The sequence below is a fragment of the Nipponia nippon genome, unplaced genomic scaffold, assembly GCF_047370975.1.
Source record: "Nipponia nippon isolate SJK-2023a ecotype South Korea unplaced genomic scaffold, ASM4737097v1 scaffold_5, whole genome shotgun sequence".
NCBI lineage: Eukaryota > Metazoa > Chordata > Aves > Pelecaniformes > Threskiornithidae > Nipponia > Nipponia nippon.
The window spans coordinates 57,093,076-57,118,326 of NW_028262369.1; the positions used below are offsets into that span (position 1 = coordinate 57,093,076).

Consider the following 25,251-nt stretch of genomic DNA (forward strand, 5'->3'; position numbering starts at 1 on the left):
AAGGGTTTATGAACTAGAAAGGTACAGAGAGAAGCAACTAGGATAAACATGAGACTGGACAAACAGACATAGAGCGATGGTGTGATCAAAGGTGCAGCTGATGCAGCACCTTCTGAGAGTGGCAATAGCGGAGGCCAAGAGTTGAGGATGAGAGCAGTCCGTGTGGGCTTTTGCATTATATCTTCCCAGCCAAGTTATGAGTAAGGAAAATCTGCTATTTGAGGATTAATTAAATAGATCATCTTGCTTAGAAAAGAGACACCTGAATGGGGATATGCTACAGGAATGTAAGTTGCAAATGGTACGGAAAAAGTGCATGGAGAACAGCCGTATATATTTTGCACAACAAATGAGAAGATTTCCAATAAACTTTTCAGGAATCTAGATTTAAAACAGTCTAAATGTAACCCTTTTTTTGCCTGACGCTTAAGTAAACTATACTCATGCCATTTACTTGCATAACTAGGCTTATGCTTAAGTTTAAAATAACTAGGAAACTGCTTGTCAAAGGTTGTTGCAGCTGCCCAAAAGATGAAGGGATCAAAGATGTTAGAGATAAGAGGAGAAACATCTATTGGAGTTTTACAGTACAAAAATGTATACAGAGCTGTTTCTCAGGAAAACTGCTGGTGAGAGGGTTTTCTGTTCTGCCATGTCACTCATAGCATTCACAAATGAGCCCTGGCAAAGAAAGCTGAGCCCCAGCTCTGACACGGCACAGCTATTTTTGGGATCCCCATGTCTCAGTTTCTATCACCTCTCCAGTGACTATCAGCCTGTGTATTTTTAAGGACAGATTGCACACACATGCTGTGTCAGAGCAGCATGGATAACCTCTTCCAGCTGTGACCCACACAGCTCCCTACAAGCATCTATCAGCTGCTCCAGCTGTCAGTAGCAGCTCAGCTGTGTCTTGCTATGGCCTTCAAGCAAGGAAGGGATTGTAACTTTGCTCTCCTAGGAGCAGAACTGGGCTTAAAATATGATACTGAGAATGAGAATCTACTACCTGGCTTCTTTCTCATCCATAGTGCTGATTTTATGGATGTCACTGATAAATGTTGCCCTGTTTTTTATGCTGGTAGGGCTTTGCTAGGAGAGGGAGACACCCTACAGGGTCCTTGGGAGATGGTAAGCAAAAGGATATTATACCATAGCCTCTTTACTCTTTTAGTCATCTGGGGATGAGTTCCAGCTATGCTTCTTAATTTTTTGAGTTTTTACTTACTATTTGATGATGAAAACTCATATGAAGTGCTACATCAAAAGTATACAGGCCCCTTACAGTAGGATAAACATTGCTATCAGGTATCAACCAGCAAGATCATAATCTGACCCCTAACATTGTGCTTGTGTTAAAGAACCATTGGCTTTTATTTCTTTTTTTCTTGTCCACTAATGTGCTGGGCATTTGCGTTATGAAAGGTACATAAGCTTCTACACCTGGAGATTAAATTGTTTATATTGAGGATTGACACTACAAACTTAGCAACCAGGTTACAGGCACAAAACTCTGAGCTACTTAGAAGACACTAACAACACAGAGGGCCAGGCATAGTGCCACTGCCAGGGAAAGGCTAGCAACCATTAAGGACAGACAAATATTCACTCTGAGTTACTCTTCTGCGATCATCGCAACCTGCAGCACAAAAATGTGTTGAGATAAAAGGCAGAAAAAGCTGTGTCTGTGACATTGTGGGGAACATGTGAACTCATTTTTATCTTGGAGTGAAACTGAAGCTTTTATCTTCATCCCTTAATTGCTCACAATCATGTGTTTTGTTTTTTTTTCTAATGGAATTTTTATTTTTCTAATTATTCTTTGAAGATCGTGGATGGCAAAAAATGACTACTGAATACCTATCTGCCTTTGCTTAGCTTTTTAACCTGTTTTTGCCTGCCTGCTCTTCCAGGAGACTGCTACAATGACAGATCCTTCAATGTTGGATCACCTAACACGACTGAAACTCAAACTCCTAGAAAAGGTAAGGGAATAATTCTGCAGTGGTCACCTTTGCTCTGCTTTTTTCTCTTGCAAGTTTAAGTATTAACATTGTATTTTAAATTATTATATTTCCATTGAGATACAAAGAGGATCTGCAGCCAATTAAGAAAGTCTTTCTTCGTGCAAGCAGAGGCAGACAAATGTGCAGTGGTGTTACAGCCACTGTCACTTTCTTAACATTGTACAGGTTTACATGGACCTACAGTAAATTAAAAATAGAGTTAAAGTGACTTTGATCTTATGGGAGATGTCACCAATTAGCTCAAAACAAGTTTGAGTTGTGACAGGCAAAGTTTAGGAGTAAATTTTGGGTAAAGAGGATCTTGGATTGTTTTAAGGCAATTTCATGTCTTCTTTTTTTGTCTACTTTTACGTAAGTTATGTTGCCTGGTGAAACATGGGCAGGCCTTCAGTGGAAGCACATGACATGCTGCAGAGAATCCCAGTAGCTCTTTGTTGTGACTCCAGACACCCAGGATTTTCCACTCAGCCTCAGCACATCTGACATCCACTAGTGTGAATCTTCTGTCCTCTAGAAGCCACTTAAAGAGTTTTCTGGAAGGAAAAACAATTTGCCTAGAGATGTGAATGCTGGAAGTGGCATCTAACCTGACTCCACGGTGGAGTCTTTTGTCTTAGATGCAACAGCCATTTGAGAACAAAGCTTTCACAAGTGTGGAGCCATACAGAACCAAGCAAAGAGCCTGTGCCTGAGCAAAAGGTCTTTAATTTCTGAGCATCAGGGAGCAGCAAGGGCCAGCTGCTCCCTAAGGGGCAAGGAGTTGAGCACAATAACACAGCCAGCAGAGCAGGGGCCTGGTGAGCCAGCCCCCAAGTGAGGCAAGCAGGGCAGAACCAGAGATGGTGGTCAGGTTCAACGAAAAGTCCAGAACTATCAGGCAAGCTCATGGTGATGAAGCAGGTCCAAGGCCAACCTGGGAAGTGTCTGCAGACTGGGATCAGTGTTAACAGGATCCACAGCCAGTCACAGGCATGGCTGTGGTTGAACTGCAGACCAATCCAGTATAGCTCAGGTAGGAACTGAAGACCTAGAGCTGAGATTAAAGGGGTTCCTGGGTACGTGAGCGGTGGGTGTGGATGGAAGCCCCAGGTGAGGCTGGTCAGGGCCATTTAGGCCTATTAGTGCTCCAAATACCCAAAACTGTCCGGCATCAAGTTCTTCATATAATCCAGCTCTCTGCTCTACAAAATAAATGATGTATAAGTCTCCTGATTCATCATGCTATCAATTGCCAGGTTTGGGATAGCCTGGCTTGTTGGAAGCATGACTATTCTTTTCCTGTAACTAGATTTGTAGTGAGACGTTTCATATTTCTATGAATACTTCTTGTAGCCCTCGCTAGCTGTGATGTAGCAGTTAAGAAGCACTGCTGGTTTCCACTTCTGCTTTATTTCCTCCATCCCAAACCTATGCCTGTAAGGTAGGGTTGGAAATTGTTGTGAGCTTTGCTACCTGACTCATAACCAGTTCTTGTTGTGGTTCTACCAACAGAGACTAGAAAATGAACAGGAGAACCTAGAGAAGATGGAGTCACCTCCCCCAGCTGCAAGTAAAAGAGAAGCATTTGTTCTAATTAATAATACGGAAAGGGCCTAGTGATGTTCTCAGGCATGAGTTCCTCAGTAGGTCACACCAGATGATCACATCTCCTCCAGAAAAGCTGCGTGCTAATGGTTGTGCATTTGGGTAGTCAGAACTTGCTCTGTCTTGGCTTCTGTGACAGGGACATTGTCTGGAGGACAGGAGGGAGACTCTGAACTTGAGTCAGTGCTGCTGCAGCTCAGCCTGTATATCTAAATCTGTATGCAGCCCTGGGGATTGGAAGTAGCAAAAATGCAAGTTCCAGTGAAGCTTGTGCAGTAATATCAGTCTGTATACTAGTCTCAGTCCTAACCAAGCCAGTGAATCTTAGAGGCCTTGATGCAAGGAGAACCAGCTTGCTATACTGTGTAGCTGTCTACATTTCACCTTTTGAATTTCTTCAACTTTTTTTTTTTTTTGACAAAGGGAAATGGTCAACCAGCTGAGCACTGACATAAGAATGACCTCCTGCCCAGGTGTCTTCTGCAGCCTGAGGCTGATGCTGTGGATGCTGGTTCAGCTGGAGCAAACTACTGGTGATCCTATTTGTCCTAGCTCCTATACCTAGGAGTGAGCCCTTGTTGCAGTCCAGCTGTATGCTTGGCTTTGGTGATCCTGAAAAGGAGTCGTTAGGATGGCTGTGCATCTCTGAGGGATCCAGGCAGGAGGAACACTCCGCTACTAATACTGCTTTGCACCTTTGAAGCTGACAAATGCAGCCTTGTGCAGACAAGAACATGGTTTCCAGTGTAAAAAAATGTGACTCAGCTTATGAAACAAATCATTATACTGAAAGAGCTGGTCTTGAGGACTGCATTGATAAGCGCTGGGAAACCATTTTACCAAGAAACCATGCATGTGCAATTACATCCTGACTGTGGTTTGAGCAGAGAGGTCAGGAATCCCAGCATGCTTATGAAATTTCCAAAGTTTAGATAATTCTCTATAAAAGCCAGCAAACCAGCAAAAAGTTGATAAATAAGGGAGTTTAAAATAACTTGTGTCTTTATCAAGCCCTTTCAAAGACGTTTCACATACTATGATGTTTCACATGTAAGTAGTGTGTTCCCTTCAACAATACTCCCATGGAAGCTACGCATGCTATGTGCAGTGCATTCATTTCTTTGCACGACACATCCAGTGTTTGTATTATCTGTGGATTAAAAGCCACCAGTAGAAGATCAGTGATATTTCTAGATTGTACTCTGGGCTTATACTCATTGAGCTGATACACAAAGAGTTGGAAAGTTTCAATGCTGTGGCCAAAAATTAAAAATCCCTTTAACAACTTACAGTTTCAAAATACAAGGTGATGCTTTTCAGAGCAGATGCCAGGCATGCCTCCAATGTATCTGAAAATGCTCTTTCTTATTTTCATTTCAAGTGAGTTCAAAATCAGCTGTATGTGGGAAGAACTGAAAAGGAAGTTAATTCAGAACAAAAAGGAAACAGAAAAGTTGACATTCAAAACTGAGTTTGTTTTGATATGTCACAACAAACTTTTTTTACACTTTGCATGATCATCCTCTGCATGTACAGAGTATATTTAGAAAATGTCGTGCTGAAACGAGTTTCTAAGCCAGGAGGCTAAAATGGGGCTTTAAAGAGCAATCTTAAAAGTTTATTTTCAGAGAAGGTGCATTGCCCTTGTAGAGCTGCTGAACAGCTGTGTCTGCATGTGGCATAAAGTCATTATCCGTTCATGGATTTGACAAGAAAACTAGCCTAAAGCTTTTTGTGGAAGAAGTCAAGCTATCTTACAACAGGTTTTCCAGAATTAATCTCATAATGAAGGTGCTATAATAGCTCTGTCTTTGTGATCCTTTGAGAAGATAATGGACTTTTCCTCCTTCAGGGAACAGATGTGAGGATATGCTCCAAAGTGCTCTAAGGCGAAGGAAAGATCTCCTGCAGGAGCTTAGGGTAAGAGCCCTCTCTGTGGACAGAAACAACAGAAAGGGCCAGGTTATCTGCACATCCACTGCCGATGTGGATTCAGTTCTTTCCTGTTCTTTAGTTCTTCTGCTGGGCAGTATTCAGCCCTCTGCTGGTTCGGAGTATAGAGGCTGGGCCAGCTAATCAGGGAGAGGGGCCGGAGAGCAGTATGTCTTCCCTCACTACAGCTGACAAAGCTTGCACCCACTTCAGTTAGCTGGTGGGTTGATTCTGTTTGTTCTGAACTGCTGTATCATAAGCTCTCTGGGGTAGTGCCAAAATGCACTAAATGCAATAGGGGATTTTTAATGCTGCCAAAATAGGGACAGTAGTAACTGTTACTTATTCCTAGTTTGTGGAGGGTACCAACTATTAATGAAGCATTTTACCAGACTTTCAGCAGTTTGTTCTTCACTTTTTTCCCATTCCTTTTTGTTTGTGCTGAAAACTGTATGGCTTAGAGATATGTGGGAAGAAAAACTTTCTTTATACTTGTGTGAGCACTGGTTGAGTGCTTCCCTTCATGCAGTGGTCACTTGTGGTCTGCCGGTCAGATGCAGCAGTGCTGGAAGTTTCTGCAGCAGTGTTTTGGTGAGCAAGGCTGCACACTGCTGCAGGCTCCCAAGGGCTAATCCCATTTAGTCCAGAGACTGCAACAATACTGTCTGTCTTTCTGTGACCAGGTTTTCTTTAAGAAGATACTTGATTTTGCAGGAGCAGCACCTTCTGGAAGAGCTTTCACAGCCACCTGCACCAGCTGGAGAACACCATCATAACCACAGAACTGCCCCCCCACATGTCTACCAGATACCTTTTCCAGCTCCCCAAGTGGAGCCACCAAGGATTATCCAGCAGACAGTAAGGATCCTCTCTCCTAGGAATCACCGCTAGCACTGTGCCTGTCTGAGACAACAACCGCAGGTGGAGGGACTTGGAGGCTGTATGGAAATGCTCGTCCCACCAAAAGGGAAGATACACCTCTTGCTATTGTATGGGACCCTTACTGCCCTAGGCAAAATCTAAGGGAAATCATCTTACAACTAAGGCTGTTACAATTAACAGTGTGAATGGTTTACCATAGGAACAAGGTAGCAAGAGGAGTGGGAGGATTGCCCATGCTCTGGCCTGGTCGTTCAGCCGATTTCCAATGCACATCACTGTCTGCTCATACAGCCCACAACCTCAACAGCTTCTCCATGAGGATCTCATGGGAGACAATGTCCAAAGTCTTACTGAAGTCCAGGCAGATGGTACCCACTGCTGTCCCCTCCCAAAGGTGAGAGAGCTGCCCAAAACCAACCCCGACTTCTCCTTTTTCCTTTCTTTTTCAGATGCCACCTCAGCCTGCCACCATCATCCAGCAGTTACCTCAGCTTCCCCCCCTGATCACGCAGATCCCCCCTGCCCAGCCTTTTGCAGCCCCCTGCTCTGGAAGCATTAAAGAAGGTAACATACCCTCCATCTAGCAGCCAGCTCAGAGAGGGCAGGCAAAGTGCTACATCAAGTGGCAGGGGGCACAGGATGGCATCCAAGCTAGTTAATGACGTGCTGTTTCATGACGAGGATGCTGCTGGACCTGTGGGAATTACACTCCATAAACTGACTAGATACCATTTCTGAGAGGCTTTCAGAAAAACTCCTGTTGCTAAAACTAAAAAAAAGGGACTACAAACTCTGCAAAGCCAGGTTAAGCTGCTGGGGAAGCTTGGGAAAGCAAAACAGCACAATCCAAGGCACTGAGTTATATTAACAAGGTCAAACTCATACTCATGGATGATTCCAAAATTAACAAACAGGCTTCTAAAATATGTTTTTATTCTTTTGTTTCCTCTTAACCTGCTGTTCAATCTCCTCAGAACAATAGAGGGTTTTATTATGCCCTGTGTTTAGAAACAAGACAGAACAGCTGAAAGTGCTGTTCCAAATATAGTGCAATGCCAATAAAAAGAGTTTGTTTCTAAACATAGGTGGATGCTACTGTGAAATAATACATGAGCAAAAACCTGGGATGACTTCCCTGGCTCAACTTTCAGCCAAAGGTTTCTCCATCATACAGAGAAATCCCCAGTCATGAAATTGCAATATTTCTCAGCTTTTTCTTCATCTAAGTGTCTGGATTTTTGAATCAGAGTTTATTTTCATAAACAAAATAGTCCCAATTCATGCATGACTTTTCTGAAGCTGATAAATGTAAACTACTTTTGGTATGACCAGTTAAAACAAAAGGAGACTTGCCTTGTTTTTTTTTTTTTTCTTCCCCTCTCCCTCCTTCCTTCTGCTCCCAAGCAAATTAGTTCCACTGGACAGGTCCTTTGTGATTCTGACCCAGAGATCACGGTAAGTAGATTTGATATGCATGCAGTGGACTCTCAAGGTGGCACTGCAATATCACGTAAAGTTGAGGAAACCTCTCACATGGAAAGCAATGGTCTTCAGCTGAAGCAATGGAGAGTGTTGTAAGGAGCTGGTCCATGCTGGAGTAAGCGAAAGAGCTCTAGCACTCAGCGCTTCTCCAGCCTTCCAGTCAGCATAGCCAGAGGGGTGGGCTTATAGGGAAATTAACAGACAGAAGATGCTCAAGAGCAGCTTTCTTGTACAAGGGAGGAGAAACAGGAGGGCTGATCTGAACAGTTTTATTCATATACATTAATTTTGCACTGCCTGGACAAATAATGCTGATATTCTTCACATGTCCCTTTCAGCTACTTTGTCTTGGTTGCAGTGACCAGTCCGTATGCTGGAGGGCACTTCTTACCGAGATGCCTCTGCTGCTTGTCAGTTGCTGATAAAGCTCTTACTTTCTTCCTTGGGGTGACCTCTTCCCAGATATGGTAGAGATGATGCTGATGCAGAACGCTCAGATGCACCAGATCATCATGCAGAACATGATGCTGAAGGCTCTGCCACCAATGGCGTTTGCACAGTCTGCTGGAGCCAGCTCTCCCCTGCTTCAGCATGCACAGCAGGTAATGACACTGGAGTCTGAAGGGCATCCTTGCTCACACGAGGCAATGGTTGATCTCCCTGGCAGGGTGCAGGGCCTGGACAAAACATGCAGAAAGTCTGGGACATTTAATAGCTGTGCACATCTTCAAACCCACTGCACCAGAAGACTGGCTCAGTAATACTAAGCAGAGCACAGCCTGCCTCTTTACCATGATGAGCAATGTGACACGACCCAATGGAAGAATGTCTCCTCCACACGTGCAAACTGGATTCAGTCCAGCTCTGAAAATTATTTGGCCTGTACAGTTGAACCACTAGCAGACTATGCATGGAAGACATCTACACTGGGCATCTGCTGCTGCAGGTCCGCTTGCTGCAAACAGTGGGGCAATATTTGTGTTACAATTCCTGTAACTGGTAAAATTTGTCCTGGCAGTTTGAAATGGGCTAGAGCTGAAGCACGCTTTTGGGTTTTGGGTTTGGGATTTGGGATACTTGGAGCCTCGCTGCTCTAGTTCCTGTCTTACTGAAAATCAATGGCTACTGAGCTCTGAAAGGACTTAAAGATATTTTGGTGTGTAGATCCCTATAGGGATTTTTCCAAAACATGTCCAGTGCCTGATAAGAGATAGGTAGTTTTGAACATATCCTTAGATGCCCAATTCCTAAGCTATTTTTAACATGGTGATATAGCTCCTTAGCATCCTTAAGTGCTTTGGAAAAATGTATTTCTAGTCTCCACTCTGTAGCAGTCATTTATTACCTAAGAAGCAAGGACAGTTGATCTTTGGGGAGGAGGGGATGTCCCAGTGTTGCAAAAACTTCCCCTGTACTTTTCCTAACCCTCCATTTTCAGACTAACTATGTCTTTCCCCTGTGCTGTAAGAAAGATTTGTTTTCTTTTTCTCGGATGTTAAGGTTGTCAGGTCCTGAGATTGTTACTCCCACATTGTTACTCCTTGCCCAGCTCACTTGCACCTTTCCTATGTGCTATTTGCAAAAGCAACAAATGGCTTAAAAGCCCCTGAACCCTGGGTTTAATGGAGGGGTAGGAAATTTAATCCTCCTCCATAGCCCCTCCTATTGGCCTGGAGGGAGCTGATGAGTTTTTGCACCTGTTGGGACCAAATGTCTGCCCCAGACAGAAAGCCTCTGACAGCAGCTGCTAGCTCTTATGTTTTGGGGCATTGATGTCCCAGAAGGCCACCCGCAGTGCAGAGGGGCCCATTGCTTGCGTCAGCCATGGTCCCAGGGTGGATTTGCTGTGGAAATGGTAGGCAGTGGCGGCTCTTCCTCATATCAGAGCTGTGCCAAACGTTGCCTTGGGCGGAAGTCCTTTTCTATTTTCCTTAAACTTTGTGGTTTCTGGTTTCAAATACTCTTTCCCCCTTGCCGTGAGGGAGATGTCTGGGGCAGACGGTGGTTCTGGGAGAGCCAGCGGAGTCATCTGCAGCTTTCTGTGGATGACCCCACGTCTAAAGGAAGATGGCAGAGGAAGACTGTGCATTCCCCCGGTCCCCACCTTCCTCCCCAGGCCATCCTGTCACTGTATGTTTCCCTGACGTAGACTGGTGGGATAAACTGGGGTCTGAGTGGGGTCTGAGTGCCTCTGAATATCAGGTGAAATCTGAAATCACCAAGTGTTTGTTGGAGCCTGCAAAACCTGTCTCCAGACACATGCTGAAGGACTTCCGTTATCAAGGTGTGGCTGAGTGGGAACCCAGCCCCTCAGCCAGGGACCCTTCCTGTGGGGGCACAGATTTCACAAATTGCCATTTGTCTCTCTCCAACAAGGACCTGCAGTTTGCTGCTCCCCTGGCTGTGAAAGCAGACAGGCCCAGGCCATCTGCGGTGCATCACCACCACCACTACCCTCCCACAGGGGTGCTCCCAGTGCCCCATGGGGGCTTCCCGTCCACATCCATGGCACACCACTGGACTGGCAGCACACTCCCTGCCCTGCCTACGTAAGTAAACAGGCAGCCACGATGTAAACTTTTAGCCCTTCCTTCCTGCACAGGTGGGGTAGCAAGGCAGACAAGGCAATCCTATGCCTTTATGATTCTTCACTAAGGCCAGTCCTGAATATTGTCTTTAACACAACAATGGGATTGAGGCAGTTTAAGTGATGATTTGATACACTCAGTCTTGTAACTTGAGTAATTAACTGTTGTTTACTATGGAATAAACATGAGGATCAGACAAGGTCCGCAGATGATACCAAGCTGTGTCCCTGCCACACAGAGCCACCACCCAGCAATGCTGCATGGCTCCGCTCTGCAGTAGTTGTTACCCTGGGCTTTGGATCTCCCTGTGAACGCAGCAGACAGCTGCTAAATAAGGGCTGCATGTGTTTTACATTCAGGCTAAGGTTCCCAGTAGGATTTATATTCTTAAAACACTGCTGAGACATTTGCTAATCAGCAATTCCTGGAAAAAAAACCTACCACCACTTGCTAAGAAAAATGGTACAAAGGGAGAGGAGTACTCAGAAATAAAGCTAAGCCTTTTGATAAACCTGTGCTTGCAGCTGGTGTGTTTTTTAAAGTGCAGAAATGGATGGGCTTCTCCCCAGGCTGCCCCCAGGTCTGTAGAGCCCTCGAACCCTTAGCAGAGGTCAGCAGCCAGCTCCTCTAGGGGCTCACTTGCTTGTGCCTTCCCTGCTATCTCTGAGCTTGTCCTGGTCAGCTTTCTAGGTGTGAGCAGATCTCACCCAGGACTAGTGTTCAAACTAGTCTGCTCATGCAAATGCCAGTGGCAGGAGGGCCCTTGAGCAAGGATCTGAGCCAAGAGCAAGTCTTGCCGAGTATGTCAGGAGGGGAGAGCAAGAAAGCAGGTGTGGAAGCAGTGGTGCTAGAATGTTCTTACATGCTGAGGCTGGTAAAGAAATGCACATTGCTAGGGTGTGGTGGGGTGGCTGGGGACTTTGGGATGGGGACTCACTGTTGCATTGGTTGGAACATAGCTTTTATTTCTGTGCTATGGCTCTTCCAAAGCTTTAATGACCAGAAGGACAGGATGGAGGCAGCTGGATCCTCAGGCATGGGCAACCTGCTGGTGAGGATATCTGTATGGCCCTCTTTAGCATGGGATTTGAATTCCTGAACAGATTATTTACCTAATGGGATTATAAGGGATAAACATTTCTACCCCTTTCGCTTTTACATAGGTTTGTAATCAGTACCAGTAAAGATCTCTTGGCTCCTTCCAGAATCAGTGCAATTAGCTGTTTGCAGAAATCATCAAAGGAAGATCTTGTCATGGCTTTTAAGATGTCTTCTTCCTCTTCTTCAGCTACCTTCCACCATGGCTTATGAGATCTGACACATCTATGCTGTCCTTTTGCAGCAAGCATGCACTGTTGGCTATTACCAAACATAATAAAGCCATTTTTCTTGTTGCAGGTGGCCCACATACTGACAGTAGGTGTTCCTCTGCAAGTGGACCATAGGATTGCTGGGGTCAACCTGTATTTGAACAGCTCCTAATTGTCTGATTGACAGCCTAATGTCTGTATGACTGCACATTGTTTGTGCAAGAAGTGAGCGGAAGAAAGACTGCAGATGTTCAGAACAAACGTACCATGCACCTGTGGTCTGCTCACCCGTTTCTGCTAGTTCAGTTGTTTCCTCTCATCTTCCAAGCCCAGGCCAGCCACAAGCAATCACCACTTTTTTTGCTGTCTCTTCACAGAACCAAGAAAACCCATCCCAAAGCATCTTATAGGCTTGGCAGCCCGCAGCAGCCCCTGGGCATGAAATAATCTTAACACTAGTGTTATCCGAGCCCTTGCAAATGAGTATGACCCAGCTCCAGGGCTGAGAGTCCCCTTCATGTGCAACTTGATGAAATGCCCCTTGCAAAGGGGGCTGCTGCCCTCCTGGGGAGGATAACGCAAACTAACCCAGGGTGCCTGAATGAGGGTTTAGTCGCCAAACCTCATCAGCCTGAAGTGTTCCTCCCTCAGCGTTTTTTCTTTTACTCCCTCACAGATATACTTGTCCTACAGTAATTACCTATCCGGCAAACTAAAGATGAGCAGGAACGATCCAAACACAAGTTACCTGCATAGCAGAGAAAAATCCTAGCATTGGATTTTCCTGAAGACCAGCACTCTGCCCTACCTGTGTGGGTTGGCTTTAGACACTATTTGGATAAATAATTCTCAGTGGAGAAGAACAGAAAGAAATCTGCTCCTGCAGTCATTGGGTTTGAACATTGAAGTGCAATGCCTACCCCCAGCTAACCACAGTCCACGTTTTCTGCCCCAGGAGGGCTCTGACTCTCAGTCTCTCCCAAATCTCACATTTACAAAGCTACCCATGGTTTTCTTCTCAAGAGCTATTGGAGGGCAATTTAAGCAGCCTGGAACTGTGCATATTTGTTTCATTATTTCTCAAGCTCTCCCTCATATAATCAGGGTTTAGACTTGATTTTCAAAAAAATAATACAATCCTGAGGTTCTTCCTTGGATATTAGTAGGTCTTTTTCTTCGGCAACATAAATCAAACACTTTTCCCCTCTTTACTTTTCCCACTAATTTTCAGAAGGCAGACTTTAATCTGAGCCCATGCTATCCTGAGCTTTTTATTTTCTTTTAGGACTCCTCGGAAGGCTCACTCAGTGTTTTAATAAAGCAATACTTTTTCATGCTCTCAGCAGGCTGGTTGTGTTTAATACAGAATGATAAACAATGAATTCATAGCATTTTCTCAATGTCTTCCCACCTTCTCCTGTTCTTAAAGCGAAGAACATCTTTACATTGTTTTTGCCTGGTGTAGTTTGTGAGTGAATCTGATGAAGATAACCCAGGGACCTAAATTTTGTTTGGAATGGTTACCCAGAAGAAAAGATATGGCACTGGGCATAGATAGTCCCTGATAGGCAAAGCTTAATCTGGTCTGCCAAGAACTATTGTCAGTAGCTAAGGAGATAGATACATTTGGCAGCGAGAAGCTGATGTGTATCATCTTGGAAGAAAAAACTTTCAAACTGTGGCCTGTTTACTGTACCATATAGTACTGCTCACTGATGGGTCGGGTGCTTCCCTGTGTGTCCATGCCTCCTGCCTCCAGAGCAGGTACACAGATCGTGGCCAAGGCTGCAGAAAGCAGTATTATGAGACTAGCTTTAGTTACACAATTGTATGTGTAATTCAGGAGTCCATGAAGTAATTGGTGTACCTTAAAGTGATGCTATCAAATTGGTAAACCAGGGTGGTGGAGTTATCTGTAAAGGCTACTAGACAACTATGCAAAGGGTGCTGTGAGTGATATATTTCCAAGTAATAACTGTGACTGCTGGAAACTAATGGTGCGCTCTCTGTGGTCTGAAAATAATTAATGAATAATTTATTTTCATAATATGAAAATAAATAATATGGCCTTTGCTGCACTGGGAACCAGGACATGCAATGGAGAACGGTGCTGTGCTTGTGTGGGGATTTGGTCTTGCTCCTTTGAGACAAAGCTGCTGTTTTGGGCTATGCATTGCAGGTTTAGCAATAAATGGTAGTTAGTGTATGTTAATGTATGTGTTTTCACTGTCTGCTGTTTAATTATTGTGTGTAGGCTGTAATTGGCTCCTCCCTTTTAAAAGCTTACTGTGCACAGCATTGGCACAGCAGAGCACTTCCTCCCAAGGACAAGCATGTGAAATGGTGTACACAGAGATGTCTCCCCATAGCCTCATCCAAGTCCTGGAAAGCTTCTGTAGATTAGGCATGGACCCTCTGCTCAGCATCACACCCCAAAACACTTAAGCCACACAGAGCTTCCTTGGGCAAAAGGTGTCCTCACAGAAGGGATCAGGCCCCTAGGCAAGCAGTGTGGTTCACATCCCACCCTTAGGAGAGTGCTCCAGGAGTTACTCTGCATTGTCCCACCGGTGCCTCTGCAATTGCAGCCCAGTGAAGCACCAGCAAAAGCCCAGCAAATGCAAGTTCTCCTCCTGTTCTGTGCATGTTTCATTAGGAGGTCCTTGAAGGCTGCAGAATTGTTTTATGATTTTCAAAAGAGGCCTTTTAATAAGGCCCGACTGAATAACGCCACATTCACGCCCCTTCACCTGAGGCTCAGTGTGGCTGGCCATACAGCCAGGCTGATTTGCTGGCAATTTCTGGGCTTGGAGTTAAACTTTAATATGAACCAGGGAAGAAGAACCCAGGTGTGACTCAGCCGCCCACGTCCTTCCCCTTCCCCTCCCTGCTGGTGAGGGCAGCACAGCAGGACAGGGAGCAGGGACGCAGCAGTAAGAACCTGAAACCCGGGGGCTGCCCCAGCGATGGAGCCCAGTGACCCGCAGGGGAAAAGAGTTGCCATTGTCGGCGGTGGTCTGGTAGGAAATGCAATTTGGCTGCTGTGTGATTGCATTTGCCAGGGAGCCGGGGCTGTGAAAGCATTGCGTGGATGTGGGGTGAATGTTTTTCTTAAAATCATTCCTCTTTCAGGTGATGGGGTGTTATAGAGGCATTGGTTGAGCTCCTACTGTGGGAGGCAGTGAGGCTCATTAGCAGTTAGGGCTTTGTAGGAGGAGGACAGCTCTTTCCCTTGAGGAAAAGCTTTGCTGCTGAGTTATCCCAGAGATGCAACGTGTGTCTGTGGTGGGCACTTGCCTTGAATGGTGTGTGCAAATAAATCCTGCTGCCAAGAGTCCTTTTCTCAGAAGAAGGGGTTTGGGAGGTGGAGCAATGGTGCCTAGGTACACTAAATAACAGTCCTCGTTTGGGCTGCCAGATCCTCCTACCCCTTGGCTGTTTCTGGCTTTAACCAAGTCACTAACATGAAATGCTTTGTGAGGACTGAAACTTGGTAAACACTAGGCTAAGAGGAAAGGCCTTCCTCTGTCCACTTTTCTTTAGGAATGTTTTTCCTCCATTGCTACTTGCAGAGTGGTCTGACTCAAAAGGACAGGACGGAGCATTGCAGCACCTAAATCTCTCTTTTGACTTTTTGGCCGTTAGCTTCTTGGTCCCCATGCTGCTGGAAAAACGTTATGACATCAGTCTGTAGTTCTGACTGCAGATTGACTACTACTACTGAGCAATTCATGATGGAAGTTAAACAAGATAAAGACTGGCATCCATTTAAATAACAAGCAGGACGTATGTGTGCTGTCCTTTTTAAGGTAACATCTTGCTTTTGCACAGGTCTAGCTTTCCGAGCTGTGTTCCCAAGGGAATGCTGCAGCACCCTGAATTCTGTTGAGGAAGATAAATATAGTCCAGAGAGGAGCAGGGAGCTCGCTTGTTGTGTCTGGCTGAAGGGGTTAGCCCTGCTGCAATTAATCACTGCATGTAAACAAGCCCTGAACTTGGTATGACTTTATGAGTTTTGGTGGATGACTTTTGTCTTGGAGGCTCTGCAGGCACATCATGGGTGCCAGAGGACTTCTCTCCAGGAAGAAGTCCTCTAAGGTTCTTGATCAAAGGGTCTTACTGTATATGCTGAGCTGCATCCCCTGACCTCTGCTTTCCCTTGATGCACCTGAATAGTGATCTGTGATATAGCTACTAAACACTTCATCCACCATTCCTGATCCTTCTCTTGTAGGTGGGTGCATTAAATGCCTGTTTCTTTGCTAGACGAGGTTTCCATGTTGATGTTTATGAAGCCAGAGAAGGTAAGTTCAGCCTGATCATTACTGCTTTATTAATGCTTCTGTCCCTTTACTGATAACAGTTCTTGAAGAAGCAAAAGAGGAACTGTGTGAGCTCGCTGAAACTGCAGGATGGAAATGAAATCTTAGTGTGGCACTTTGGGGATACACTTTTCACTCTTCCCTTTAGCTCCTGTGGTGGTGGGGAGCATTTATTTGAAATATGTTGTCTTGGGTGGAGGGAACCCACCTTTCAGCTACTAAAATGATGCCCTTTTTTTCTGTTCTTGGCTTAAATATTGATTCAAATCCTCACCTTTGAAAATTGCTCTCTGTATGAAGAATTATAGCACAGGGCTGTTGAAGCAAGCTGGGTCAGAAGTTTGGAAGCAACGGCTGTTGTTAATGCTGCAGCATCTCTGTTAGGGTTAAAAACATTACTTGACTGGTAACCACTGCCATCAGTGGTGAGGAAGGCTGGTGGTGAGAGGGGGAGAAGGAGAGATGGAGTGCTTTCAGGAAGCCTGCAGCTCTGCAGGGCACCACAAGAGAGAAATGATGATTCAGAGCCTGGGTGCTGGCTGAAAGGGAGAGAAATCGTTTGCCTTTAGTGTCTATCAGCTGACAGACAAATAAAACCTGGGCAGAGATGGCAAGCCAAGCAGCAGGTGAGAAGGACACCATAGAAGGTGAAACTCAACTCAAACATGCAGTGAAGGGAAGGAGATGCCTCGTGTGACATGGTCTCTGTGATAACTCTTCCTGCTCAGGCAAACCTTGGGACTGGCGGTTTTGCTGCATGGCTCCCAGATACGCTTGTCCCGAGTCCTGTGCACAGCTCTGGGTCCCCACCACAGAAACGGGGGGTCACAGCAGCCAGATGCAAGTAATGCTAGCAGGCTGCAGGCTCAGAGCAAGAGCAAATGGCTTGCTTTTCTCTGTTGTTTAACTGTTAAACTCTTTGCTGGTTATCGTATATGCCAGAAGTTTCACAGGTTCAAAAAGCCTCTGGTTGCTCTTACCTGTCTTCTGAGTCAGATGGACTCAGTTTTTGGCCCATTTCTTGTGCTGAGATGCAACCCTGAAAGCTATTGGGATGAGGCTCTGCCACATGCGCTGGCCAGGCAACCCAGGAAGCCTGAGTGAGGCCATTTGGAGGAGGAACAGGCCAGCACTGAGACATTTCCATCTGAACAGTGATGGAGAAGGTGACTTGCCAGTGTCCCGAAAAGCGTCAGTGTGTGGGTCTCAGCAGAAGCTGCCAGGCGTGCATCACTCATCTCTTTCAGGTAGAGGGGAAACAGCTCTTAGTGGTAACGTGCCCTCTGGCACTGTGGGGAGCTGTCAGATCCAGTGTTCTCTTTGCAGCACTTGGCTGCAACTGCTTATTCCAGGCTAGAGGAAGCATGGAGGAAGCAGCCCTTGAAGCTGCTCAGCTGCCTTCCCCAATAGCTGAATGTGCCCTCTGATACCTGCCCTCTCTGCACACAGAGCAGGGAGACAGGGACTCCCCACTGCCCTGCCTGCTGTCACTGCAGGGATTTCAGGAGATGCCACCCGCACCTGGCTGTGGTATCGGCATCTCCATAACGAACTGCTCTTTCTGCGCAGATATTCGTGTGGCCAGCTTTGCCCGTGGCAGAAGCATTAACTTGGCCCTGTCCCACAGAGGACGCCAAGCCCTCCGAGCCGTGGGGATGGAAGAGCAGGTAGCCTGGCAGCTTCTATCAGTGGTGGGGTTTCTGTGGTTAAAACGCTGTTGACTTCAGCTGGTGATGGATGGGCTCTCTTCTGCTCCCTAAGCATGCAGGGGCCACTGCAGTGGTAGCTCTGCCTTTGTGAGGGTGGAGATAGACCTCTCCCATTGCATGCGTGTAGCCTGGCTCTCCACTGCTTCACGGCATAGTTGCCAATGGGGATATCCCCCAGCCTGGGGGCAGCACCCAAGCCCAGGCAGCTGGGCTCTGCTTGTGGCAGAGGGTGCTTCCCCAGGATACCAACTCTCACACAACACCTTCCAGTGTTTACCTCTCCCCCATGCTCTTCTCCTTCCTTGAGGGTGAGGACAAATGGGGCAGGAGTAGAAGGACTCCCAAAGGAGCTGGAGGACCAGCAGGATGCGATAAAGGGAGCTGGTTTCTCCACTGACATGCCCAGATCTGTATTATTTTCCCAAAAAACCTTGGGCTTTGGGCTGACCCCTTAAATCCGTGAACACCAACTTCTGCACCGCATGCTTGGCTCAGAGCCCAGCACTCCTCTGCAGGTTGCTTGCTACTGGTTAACATCCAGCTGTTGGCAGTGGTGGGATCTCCTGGCCCCTGGCTCCCTGCAGAGAAGGAGTGAGGCTTCAACAGCTTGTATCCCAGCACCAGGATGTAATTTGGCTGTCAACCCCTGCCCTTGTCCAGCGCCCTGGGCTTTTCATGTCCCTTCTATCCAAAACTAATTTTCTGTTGATTTTTATGAGAATGAGCTTGCAAGTAATCTCAATAAAGTGTAGTGACTTGGCGTTGACAGCCCTGTAAAATTTTCCCCGGCAACTTGGATAGCCACATGAAAACATATGAGCAGAAAGCATCCCATTCTGCCTGGAGTGGAGTGCACACGGGGGATGGCACTTGGTAGCTTGTGCCCTGCCCCTTGGCAACTCAGTTTTGGCCAGAAGGCTGGGTTGTGTTCCCTTCCGTTTCAGATTGTGTCCAAAAGCATTCCCATGTGGGCAAGGAGGATACATACGCCTTCAGGGAAGAAGTACTCTATCCCCTATGGGAAGAAGAACCAGGTACTGGTCTCGTGCTGCCACTCAGAGATGCTTTGCAGAGCACAAGGGGTCTTTGATGGCATTTGTAGCTCTGTGTGATGGACAGCCTGGGGCTCACGCTCTTAGAAAGGATGCTGTGAGTGGGAAGGGGGTTGCGTGACTCCCCTGGGTTGGGCGGAGCTGTTTGGAGAGGGTGATGTTTCTCATCTGTCCATGCAGAACATCCTTCAGCAATGCCTCCTGAACCCTGTGTTTGTTTGTCTTGCAGTACATTCTCTCTGTGGACAGAGCAAACTTAAACAGAGAGCTGCTAACAGGTAGGTTGCCAGGTCTGTTTGCGAGCACTTTTACACCCTGTTCACCGAGGATTTAGGGTTTGCCCCACGAACAGGAAACTTTGGGCCCCAGGCTCTCTTTGCCTGTGAGTTCTACATAACCTGGCTCTCAGAAAGTGCAAATGTGAACTAGCTGTGTTCTTAAGAAGAAAATCTGTGCTGTTTCCCTTCTGCTTGTCTGACACAAAAGGATAATCAAACATGTCTGCCCAAGGCCTTTCTGCGTGTGCAGAAATCCCTGAGAAGCAGCTCTCCCTCCCTCATCCTCAAGTGGGAGCTGCCTCAGCTCCCTGGCACCTGGCACCAGAGTCTGCTTCCAGAACTTCACCAGTCAAAGCAGGAGATACCTCCTCAGCCTTGCCACAGTTTGTGGCATTTTTCACAACCCCTGATTGTACAGAGACAAATAGAGATTGGAGCACTGTGGCAAAGTGTGTAATCAGGCCAGGCCAAATTTCCCCAAATTTCCCATTGACTACAGGCACCGCATCCCATACTGAAATACATTGTAGTGATAGTGGAAGCAGGTCAATGACTCGTCATTGCAGGGAAGAAAGAAATCTTTGCAGGATTCCTTGCACTTTTTAAATAGTTTTCACCAGTGTTGACCATATGTAGTCCTAGTATGCCCTGCCCACCGGCCGTCACTCAACACAGCAATCTCATTTGCTGTAATGGCAAAAGTCCCTATAATGTAGTGATCCCTTGGGAATATTTTTGGGGTCACGGTACAAGCCTCTACATTTAGTTGTCTCTTCCTTTCACAGCCGCTGAGAAGTACTCCAACACTAAACTATACTTTGGACACAAGCTCCTGGCGTGCAACGCAGAGCTGGGGAAGTTAACTATAAAACGGTAATCCCTGCACAAACCTGGGATCAAGTGCTGTGTTCAGTTAGTTTCTGCTTAATCATTCATTAAACCTCAAACAATTGAGCAATCTCAGTTTGAAACCAGTGTGTTATTACTGAGCAGGCAAAACTCAATGTCAGCCTTGAAAAGGAGAGACATCATACCAGGGTTCATGGGGAGGCTGAAAAAAATTTAAGCAACTTCCTAACCCCGCAGCAGCCTGGCAGTAGGCTAGGCACACGCTTGCTGACCTGTGCAGGGAATAAACATGCCAGTCTCCATAGCGCTGGTTTGCAGGAACAGATTGCTCGTCAGGGAGGGCAGCTAACAACCTTGTTTCATAGTTGTGTTAAGTTCTGGTCATGCCCCCCCGTCCACATGGGGATACAAAATACCAGCATTATCCCAACAGTGCCTGTTGCATTCTTGGGGGTAGATCCTGCAGTTACGCTTTTGATAACCTACAGGATAATTATTTATCCTAATGCTGAGCTTCCCAGTCAGTGAAAGCCAGTCTTCCCTCACCCTAGAAGATTAATAATGCTGGAGGTGACCCTGGCATTTTGCAAAAGGCAGATCTACTGTGCCCAGTGGTGTTGAGCTGGCCTGGAGTTATGGCAGGACTGATCCAAAGGACTCTCTTGCTTTCAGATCTGACCAGCGGCCATTGGAAGTCACCTATGATCTCATCGTAGGATGTGATGGAGCCTTCTCAACAGTCAGAAAGCAGTTCATGAGGCAAACACGCTTTAACTACAGTCATGAATACATTCCTCACGGCTATATGGAGCTGACTATCCCTCCCAAGGATGGAGATGTAAGTGTGCCTGTCCTGGGGGCTGCTACCACCTTTGCAGATGGGATACCCTGCTCCCCTCTCATGGTGGCTCTGCTACAGCAGCTCTAGAGAAACTAATTTCTCGCTTGGGGCTCAGCCAAGGGACTAAAACTTTCCTAGGAGAAGGCAGGCATCTCTTCCTCTTCCAGTGATGGGGCCAATGTCTTGGTACCTGGCTGCAAAAATCCTAGAGAGCCTGCCCCAGAATGGTAGGGTTAACTTTAGCTCTGAGAGGTCCTGGAGATACAGGAACATGTCTGTGAGGACATTAGTGATTGCAAACCAGCAGATTTTTGCCCATCTTTCCTACCCTTTCCTCTTGCCCTTGCTCTGTATCTCCCTGAAGCATCAAGTACCAGAAAGGAGCTCTGGTCATTGTGTCTTCTCATGGTACAAAGGATGGGAACTGGTGTGCTGGTGTGCAGGGGAACCAGAGGCTGCGCTGGGGAAGCTGAGCAGGGCAGGTCAGTGGCACAAGGCGATCTTCCTTCTCTTTCAGTTTGCCATGGAACCAAACTACCTCCATATCTGGCCAAGAAACACCTTCATGATGATTGCACTGCCCAATATGGTGATAACCCACAGCCACGCTCCCTTGGGGCACGGGGTGGAGCTTGTGGGGATGAACTGACTGGGGTGGCAGGCATGTGACAGGGGCTGGGTGGGCTGACAAGGTGCCAGGAGGGACCCCCAGCCTGTGCCAAGCATCCCACAGCCTGTGGGGGGTGCAGGGCAGGACCCCCAGAGCCGGCCCTGCCTCACAGCACTGGGCAGGTACCTGTGCAGCTTCTCTCTGCCCACACATCCAAGCCCACCTGAGCCCCCCAAAAAACAGCTCTCTGCAGCTGGATGTTATAAACCAGATACGGGATTACCAGGGTAGCATGCCAGGCCCATGCTGGCAGATCACACACTGCCCATATCTGCCTGCCCCCAACATGTGCAAGCATACCATGGGAAGCTGGGTGGCTGGGTGCTTGTCCCCACTGTGCAGGTGGGTCGCTGCGATTGCTAGGTGACAAGCTGGGCACAGAGCTGCTGCTCCAGGTGCCAGGTGCTCTCTGTGGCCTCCGGGATTCTTTCTGACCTTCCTCCCTGGCTGGCAGGACAAGTCCTTCACCTGCACGCTCTTCATGGCCTTTGAGGAATTTGAGAAGCTCACAACAGGCGAGCAAGTGCTGGGTTTTTTCCAGACCCACTTCCCAGACGCCATCCCACTCATCGGAGAGTAAGTGTTCCCATCTCCCCTTCTTGCTCATCAACGCAGTGCCGTGAAGCCAGGGGATGCATCCCCACCCAGCCTCGGGGTCCTGGTGACAGAGACTCTGCTGAAGCTGGCAGGCCAAGGGGTTGCAAACACTGTTGGGGTGGATCCCCACGGCCTGTACGTCTGAAGGAGGGGGAGTGAACAGACTGAGGTCCGCATTGTGTCCGCACTGGAATAGCAGTCTCAGCAGCAAGATGCAGCCCCATCCCACAGCAGTTTCTGACGGAGTTGCACTGAAGCACTGCTCTGTCCCTTGGAGGCACAGCCCAGGCCCTGCCACTGTGGGACCAAGGAGCAGACGACCTCCCACTGCGTTCGTATTGCTCTTAAAGGTTTTGAACTCAAGGGATGGATTAGCTGTTCATAATCTCTGGGTTTTTGACTTTAGAGGTGGGTGAGCAAAGTGACTCCGCTAGAGCAAAGGTAAGGGTTGCACACTGAAACCAGCAGCGTGAAGGTAGTCCCGCTGTTCAGGTAGCTGATTTGCGCAAATTTTTATTTTAGCTACCAGACTGAGAAAGCCTGGGCTTGGCAAAAAGAACACAAACCACTGTGCTGACTAAACAAAGTCTGGCACTTATTGATTGTATGGTTAAAACAAATATCAGGGCTGTGAGACACAAGAGCAGGCAGTTCCCAACGGCATGCTGCTCCTCAGGCAGTAGGGACCCTCTTGCTGCTGGGTAAATGGAATAAGGGCAGCAGCACAGAGCCGGAGCATCCTGTTCCTCCTCTGGGCCCTCGTGACAGTGGGGACAGGGACCAGCCTTTCCAGCACATGTCCTGGTGGCCGTGGCTCTGCTCAGTGTGTCCTCATTTTCCTTCAAAGAGGGAAGCTCCCCAGCTGGTGGGAGCTCCAGCCCATGCTATTAATGCTTCCGCTTTGCAACATAGTTATCTAGCATGGGCTTTTTTTGGCTGATACAAAGGGTCTCAGCTGTGTTAGGCAGTTTCCTTTCCTCTTAAGGAGACTGTATCACAGGACTTCATGTAAATTTAGAAACTCAGATGTCCTCTGGTATATCCTTCCTATAGTGACTGCCATCCATCACTGCTCCCAGTAAGAGGACTGAGATGTTGATGACACTCTTACTCATGGTCAAGTTGTGTGCAGAGCTTAAAACCTGCAGGCAAAATATTTGGTCCATAGGGAAAGTTAATGAAATAGGTTTTCTGGCTTCCACATTTTCCCCAGCACAAATATCCTAGTGAATAGGCTTGGGTTTTACATCCCAACAGTGACAGTGCCTGTGGCCCTGGCTTCTTGAGCTTGAATGTGGCATGACTTGCTCTTCTTGTCTCTTGTGGTCCCACAAGTGAAGTATCTGTTGTTTTGCCTGAAGGCGAGAGCTGAAGCACGATTACTTTTTGCTGCCAGCCCAGGCCATGATATCTGTGAAGTGCTCCTCCTACCACCTTGCTTCCCGGTGCATGCTGATGGGAGATGCTGCGCATGCTGTTGTGCCCTTCTACGGACAGGGCATGAATGCGGTAAGTTCATGGCTGGCCCTGGGCTGTGTCAGTCAGGTCCCCACTTGTTTCACCCAGAAATGCCTGGTTTCAGAGTGTAGCTCCATAGAGTTCATGGGCTGGCCTGTCCCACGGTCTGATGTCCTCTGCATTGGCAGGTGTTGAACTCCCCTCAAGCACTTGGTTGCTCACTAGGACCCAGCTGTCCTCCGGGGAAAAGGGGACTGGGTGGTGGTGCCGCCTTCCCATGGGGCAGAGGACTCTGTGGGAGGGGGGTCCTGCAGGGCAGCCCCAGGCTGCTGGGAAAGGCAACCCACTGGATTTCTCTGCAAGACCCCTGGCAGAGTGGCCTGGATTAAGACTCCTGCTTTGAAGCTGTGGTCAGTGGGACGCTGAGCGTGCAAACAGCTACACTAGCTAAGCATCTGTGAGGGCACTTCTTGTGAATGCATGGTTCCTTCTGCCTATTTACGCTCTAATTGTCCTCCCAGGGCTTTGAGGATTGTCTGGTCTTTGATGAATTAATGGACCAGTTCCACAATGACCTTGGTGAGTGAGCTGGCCAGGGAGGAGCAAGAGCAGAGGATCTCTCTACAGCTGAAGCCAGCTGGATACCTTGCTGGGGAGCTGCCCATGAGCTGCCACTTTCTTCTCCCAGGTGCCTGCCTCCCTGAGTTCTCCAGGCTGAGGGTGCCAGATGACCACGCGATCTCAGATTTAGCCATGTACAACTACGTAGAGGTAGGTGAGCTGCACACAGACTTGTGGTCCTATGGACCGTGCACACAGCAGGCAGGGGCTCTGGCAAGACTCTGGTCAGGCTCTCACCCCACCGGACTTGAGTCTAAGAGCTCCTTGGGAATGCCACTGGGGCTGGGGAGGCTCTGCTCCCTGCGGTGACCCCCAGGCCAGGCAGCGGGACAGCTAGCAAAACTCAGGGGACTCTGCCAAGATGCCCCACGAAAGTGTGATGGTTGCTCTGTTGCAGATGCGTGAGCACGTGAATTCAACGTGGTTCATTTTCCGGAAGCATGTAGACAACTTACTCCACACCCTCATGCCTTCCACCATTGTCCCGCTGTACACCATGGTAAGGCCAGCACCTCGGTCCCCACTGCCTGAGCTGCCACAAGCCTCCTGGCCGGCTTTGAGGTGGTGATGTGCTTCTGCAACCCTCCCAGGTGACCTTCACCAGAATTCGCTACCATGAGGCACTTCAGCGCTGGAAATGGCAGAAAAAGGTTGGTCAGTGGTGGTGCCCCGTGCCATGAGCCTTGTGAGCATCCTGCATGCCAGCACTGCTCAGCTGCAGGGGGGGAGCTTTGGTGGTGGGATATTGCCAGGTGGGTACAGGTGTGAAGACTTCACTTGGTGCTGCAGGGTCGGAGCAAACCTCTGATGACGCCAGGGTTTCTCTTTGACACTTGCAGATAATTAATGGAGGGCTCTTTGTCATGGGGGCAGCAGCACTGTGTGGCACTTACCTGCTCATAAAGCGGCTGGCACGGGACTCAGACTTCTTCATGGTAAACTTGTGGGGCTGGTCCCATTATCTCAAGAATATTGAAAATTTTCCCTTTGGCACACAAGTAGCTTAAATGTACGGGGAGCTCCTGGTTGTAATAAAAGTGAAGGCATGG

General features: G+C 47.6%; 2 protein-coding genes across 2 annotated transcripts; both read left to right on the plus strand.

Moving 5' to 3' along the window:
* The first annotated feature begins 1,810 nt into the window (after positions 1-1,810).
* Positions 1,811-12,747, plus strand: CUNH21orf58 (chromosome unknown C21orf58 homolog). The gene is made up of 8 exons (XM_087733753.1): positions 1,811-1,985; positions 3,519-3,576; positions 5,464-5,531; positions 6,258-6,401; positions 6,875-6,989; positions 8,370-8,509; positions 10,284-10,456; positions 11,894-12,747. Exons 1-8 carry the CDS (start codon positions 1,926-1,928, stop codon positions 11,907-11,909), a joined length of 774 nt encoding a protein of 257 aa, XP_087589879.1. The 5' UTR covers positions 1,811-1,925; the 3' UTR covers positions 11,910-12,747.
* Positions 12,748-14,688: 1,941 nt separating this feature from the next.
* On the plus strand, positions 14,689-25,251 carry KMO (kynurenine 3-monooxygenase). Its single transcript, XM_009466170.2, has 15 exons — positions 14,689-14,825; positions 16,040-16,109; positions 17,697-17,794; positions 18,781-18,870; positions 19,118-19,166; positions 19,952-20,039; positions 20,688-20,853; positions 21,374-21,445; positions 21,981-22,102; positions 23,485-23,632; positions 24,103-24,160; positions 24,270-24,352; positions 24,600-24,701; positions 24,793-24,852; positions 25,042-25,251. The coding sequence occupies exons 1-15, from the start codon at positions 14,772-14,774 to the stop codon at positions 25,207-25,209; spliced, it is 1,428 nt and encodes a 475-aa protein (XP_009464445.1). The 5' UTR covers positions 14,689-14,771; the 3' UTR covers positions 25,210-25,251.

Coding starts and splice junctions, on each gene's coding strand:
- CUNH21orf58 (XM_087733753.1), top strand. CDS start 1,926: ATGACAGATCCTTCAATGTTGGATCACCTAACACGACTGAAACTCAAA. Junction 3,577..5,463: donor GTCACCTCCCCCAGCTGCAA/GTAAAAGAGAAG, acceptor TTCCTCCTTCAG/GGAACAGATGTGAGGATATG. Junction 8,510..10,283: donor TGCTTCAGCATGCACAGCAG/GTAATGACACTG, acceptor CTCTCCAACAAG/GACCTGCAGTTTGCTGCTCC.
- KMO (XM_009466170.2), top strand. CDS start 14,772: ATGGAGCCCAGTGACCCGCAGGGGAAAAGAGTTGCCATTGTCGGCGGT. Junction 21,446..21,980: donor TGATTGCACTGCCCAATATG/GTGATAACCCAC, acceptor CCTGGCTGGCAG/GACAAGTCCTTCACCTGCAC. Junction 24,353..24,599: donor CCATGTACAACTACGTAGAG/GTAGGTGAGCTG, acceptor GCTCTGTTGCAG/ATGCGTGAGCACGTGAATTC.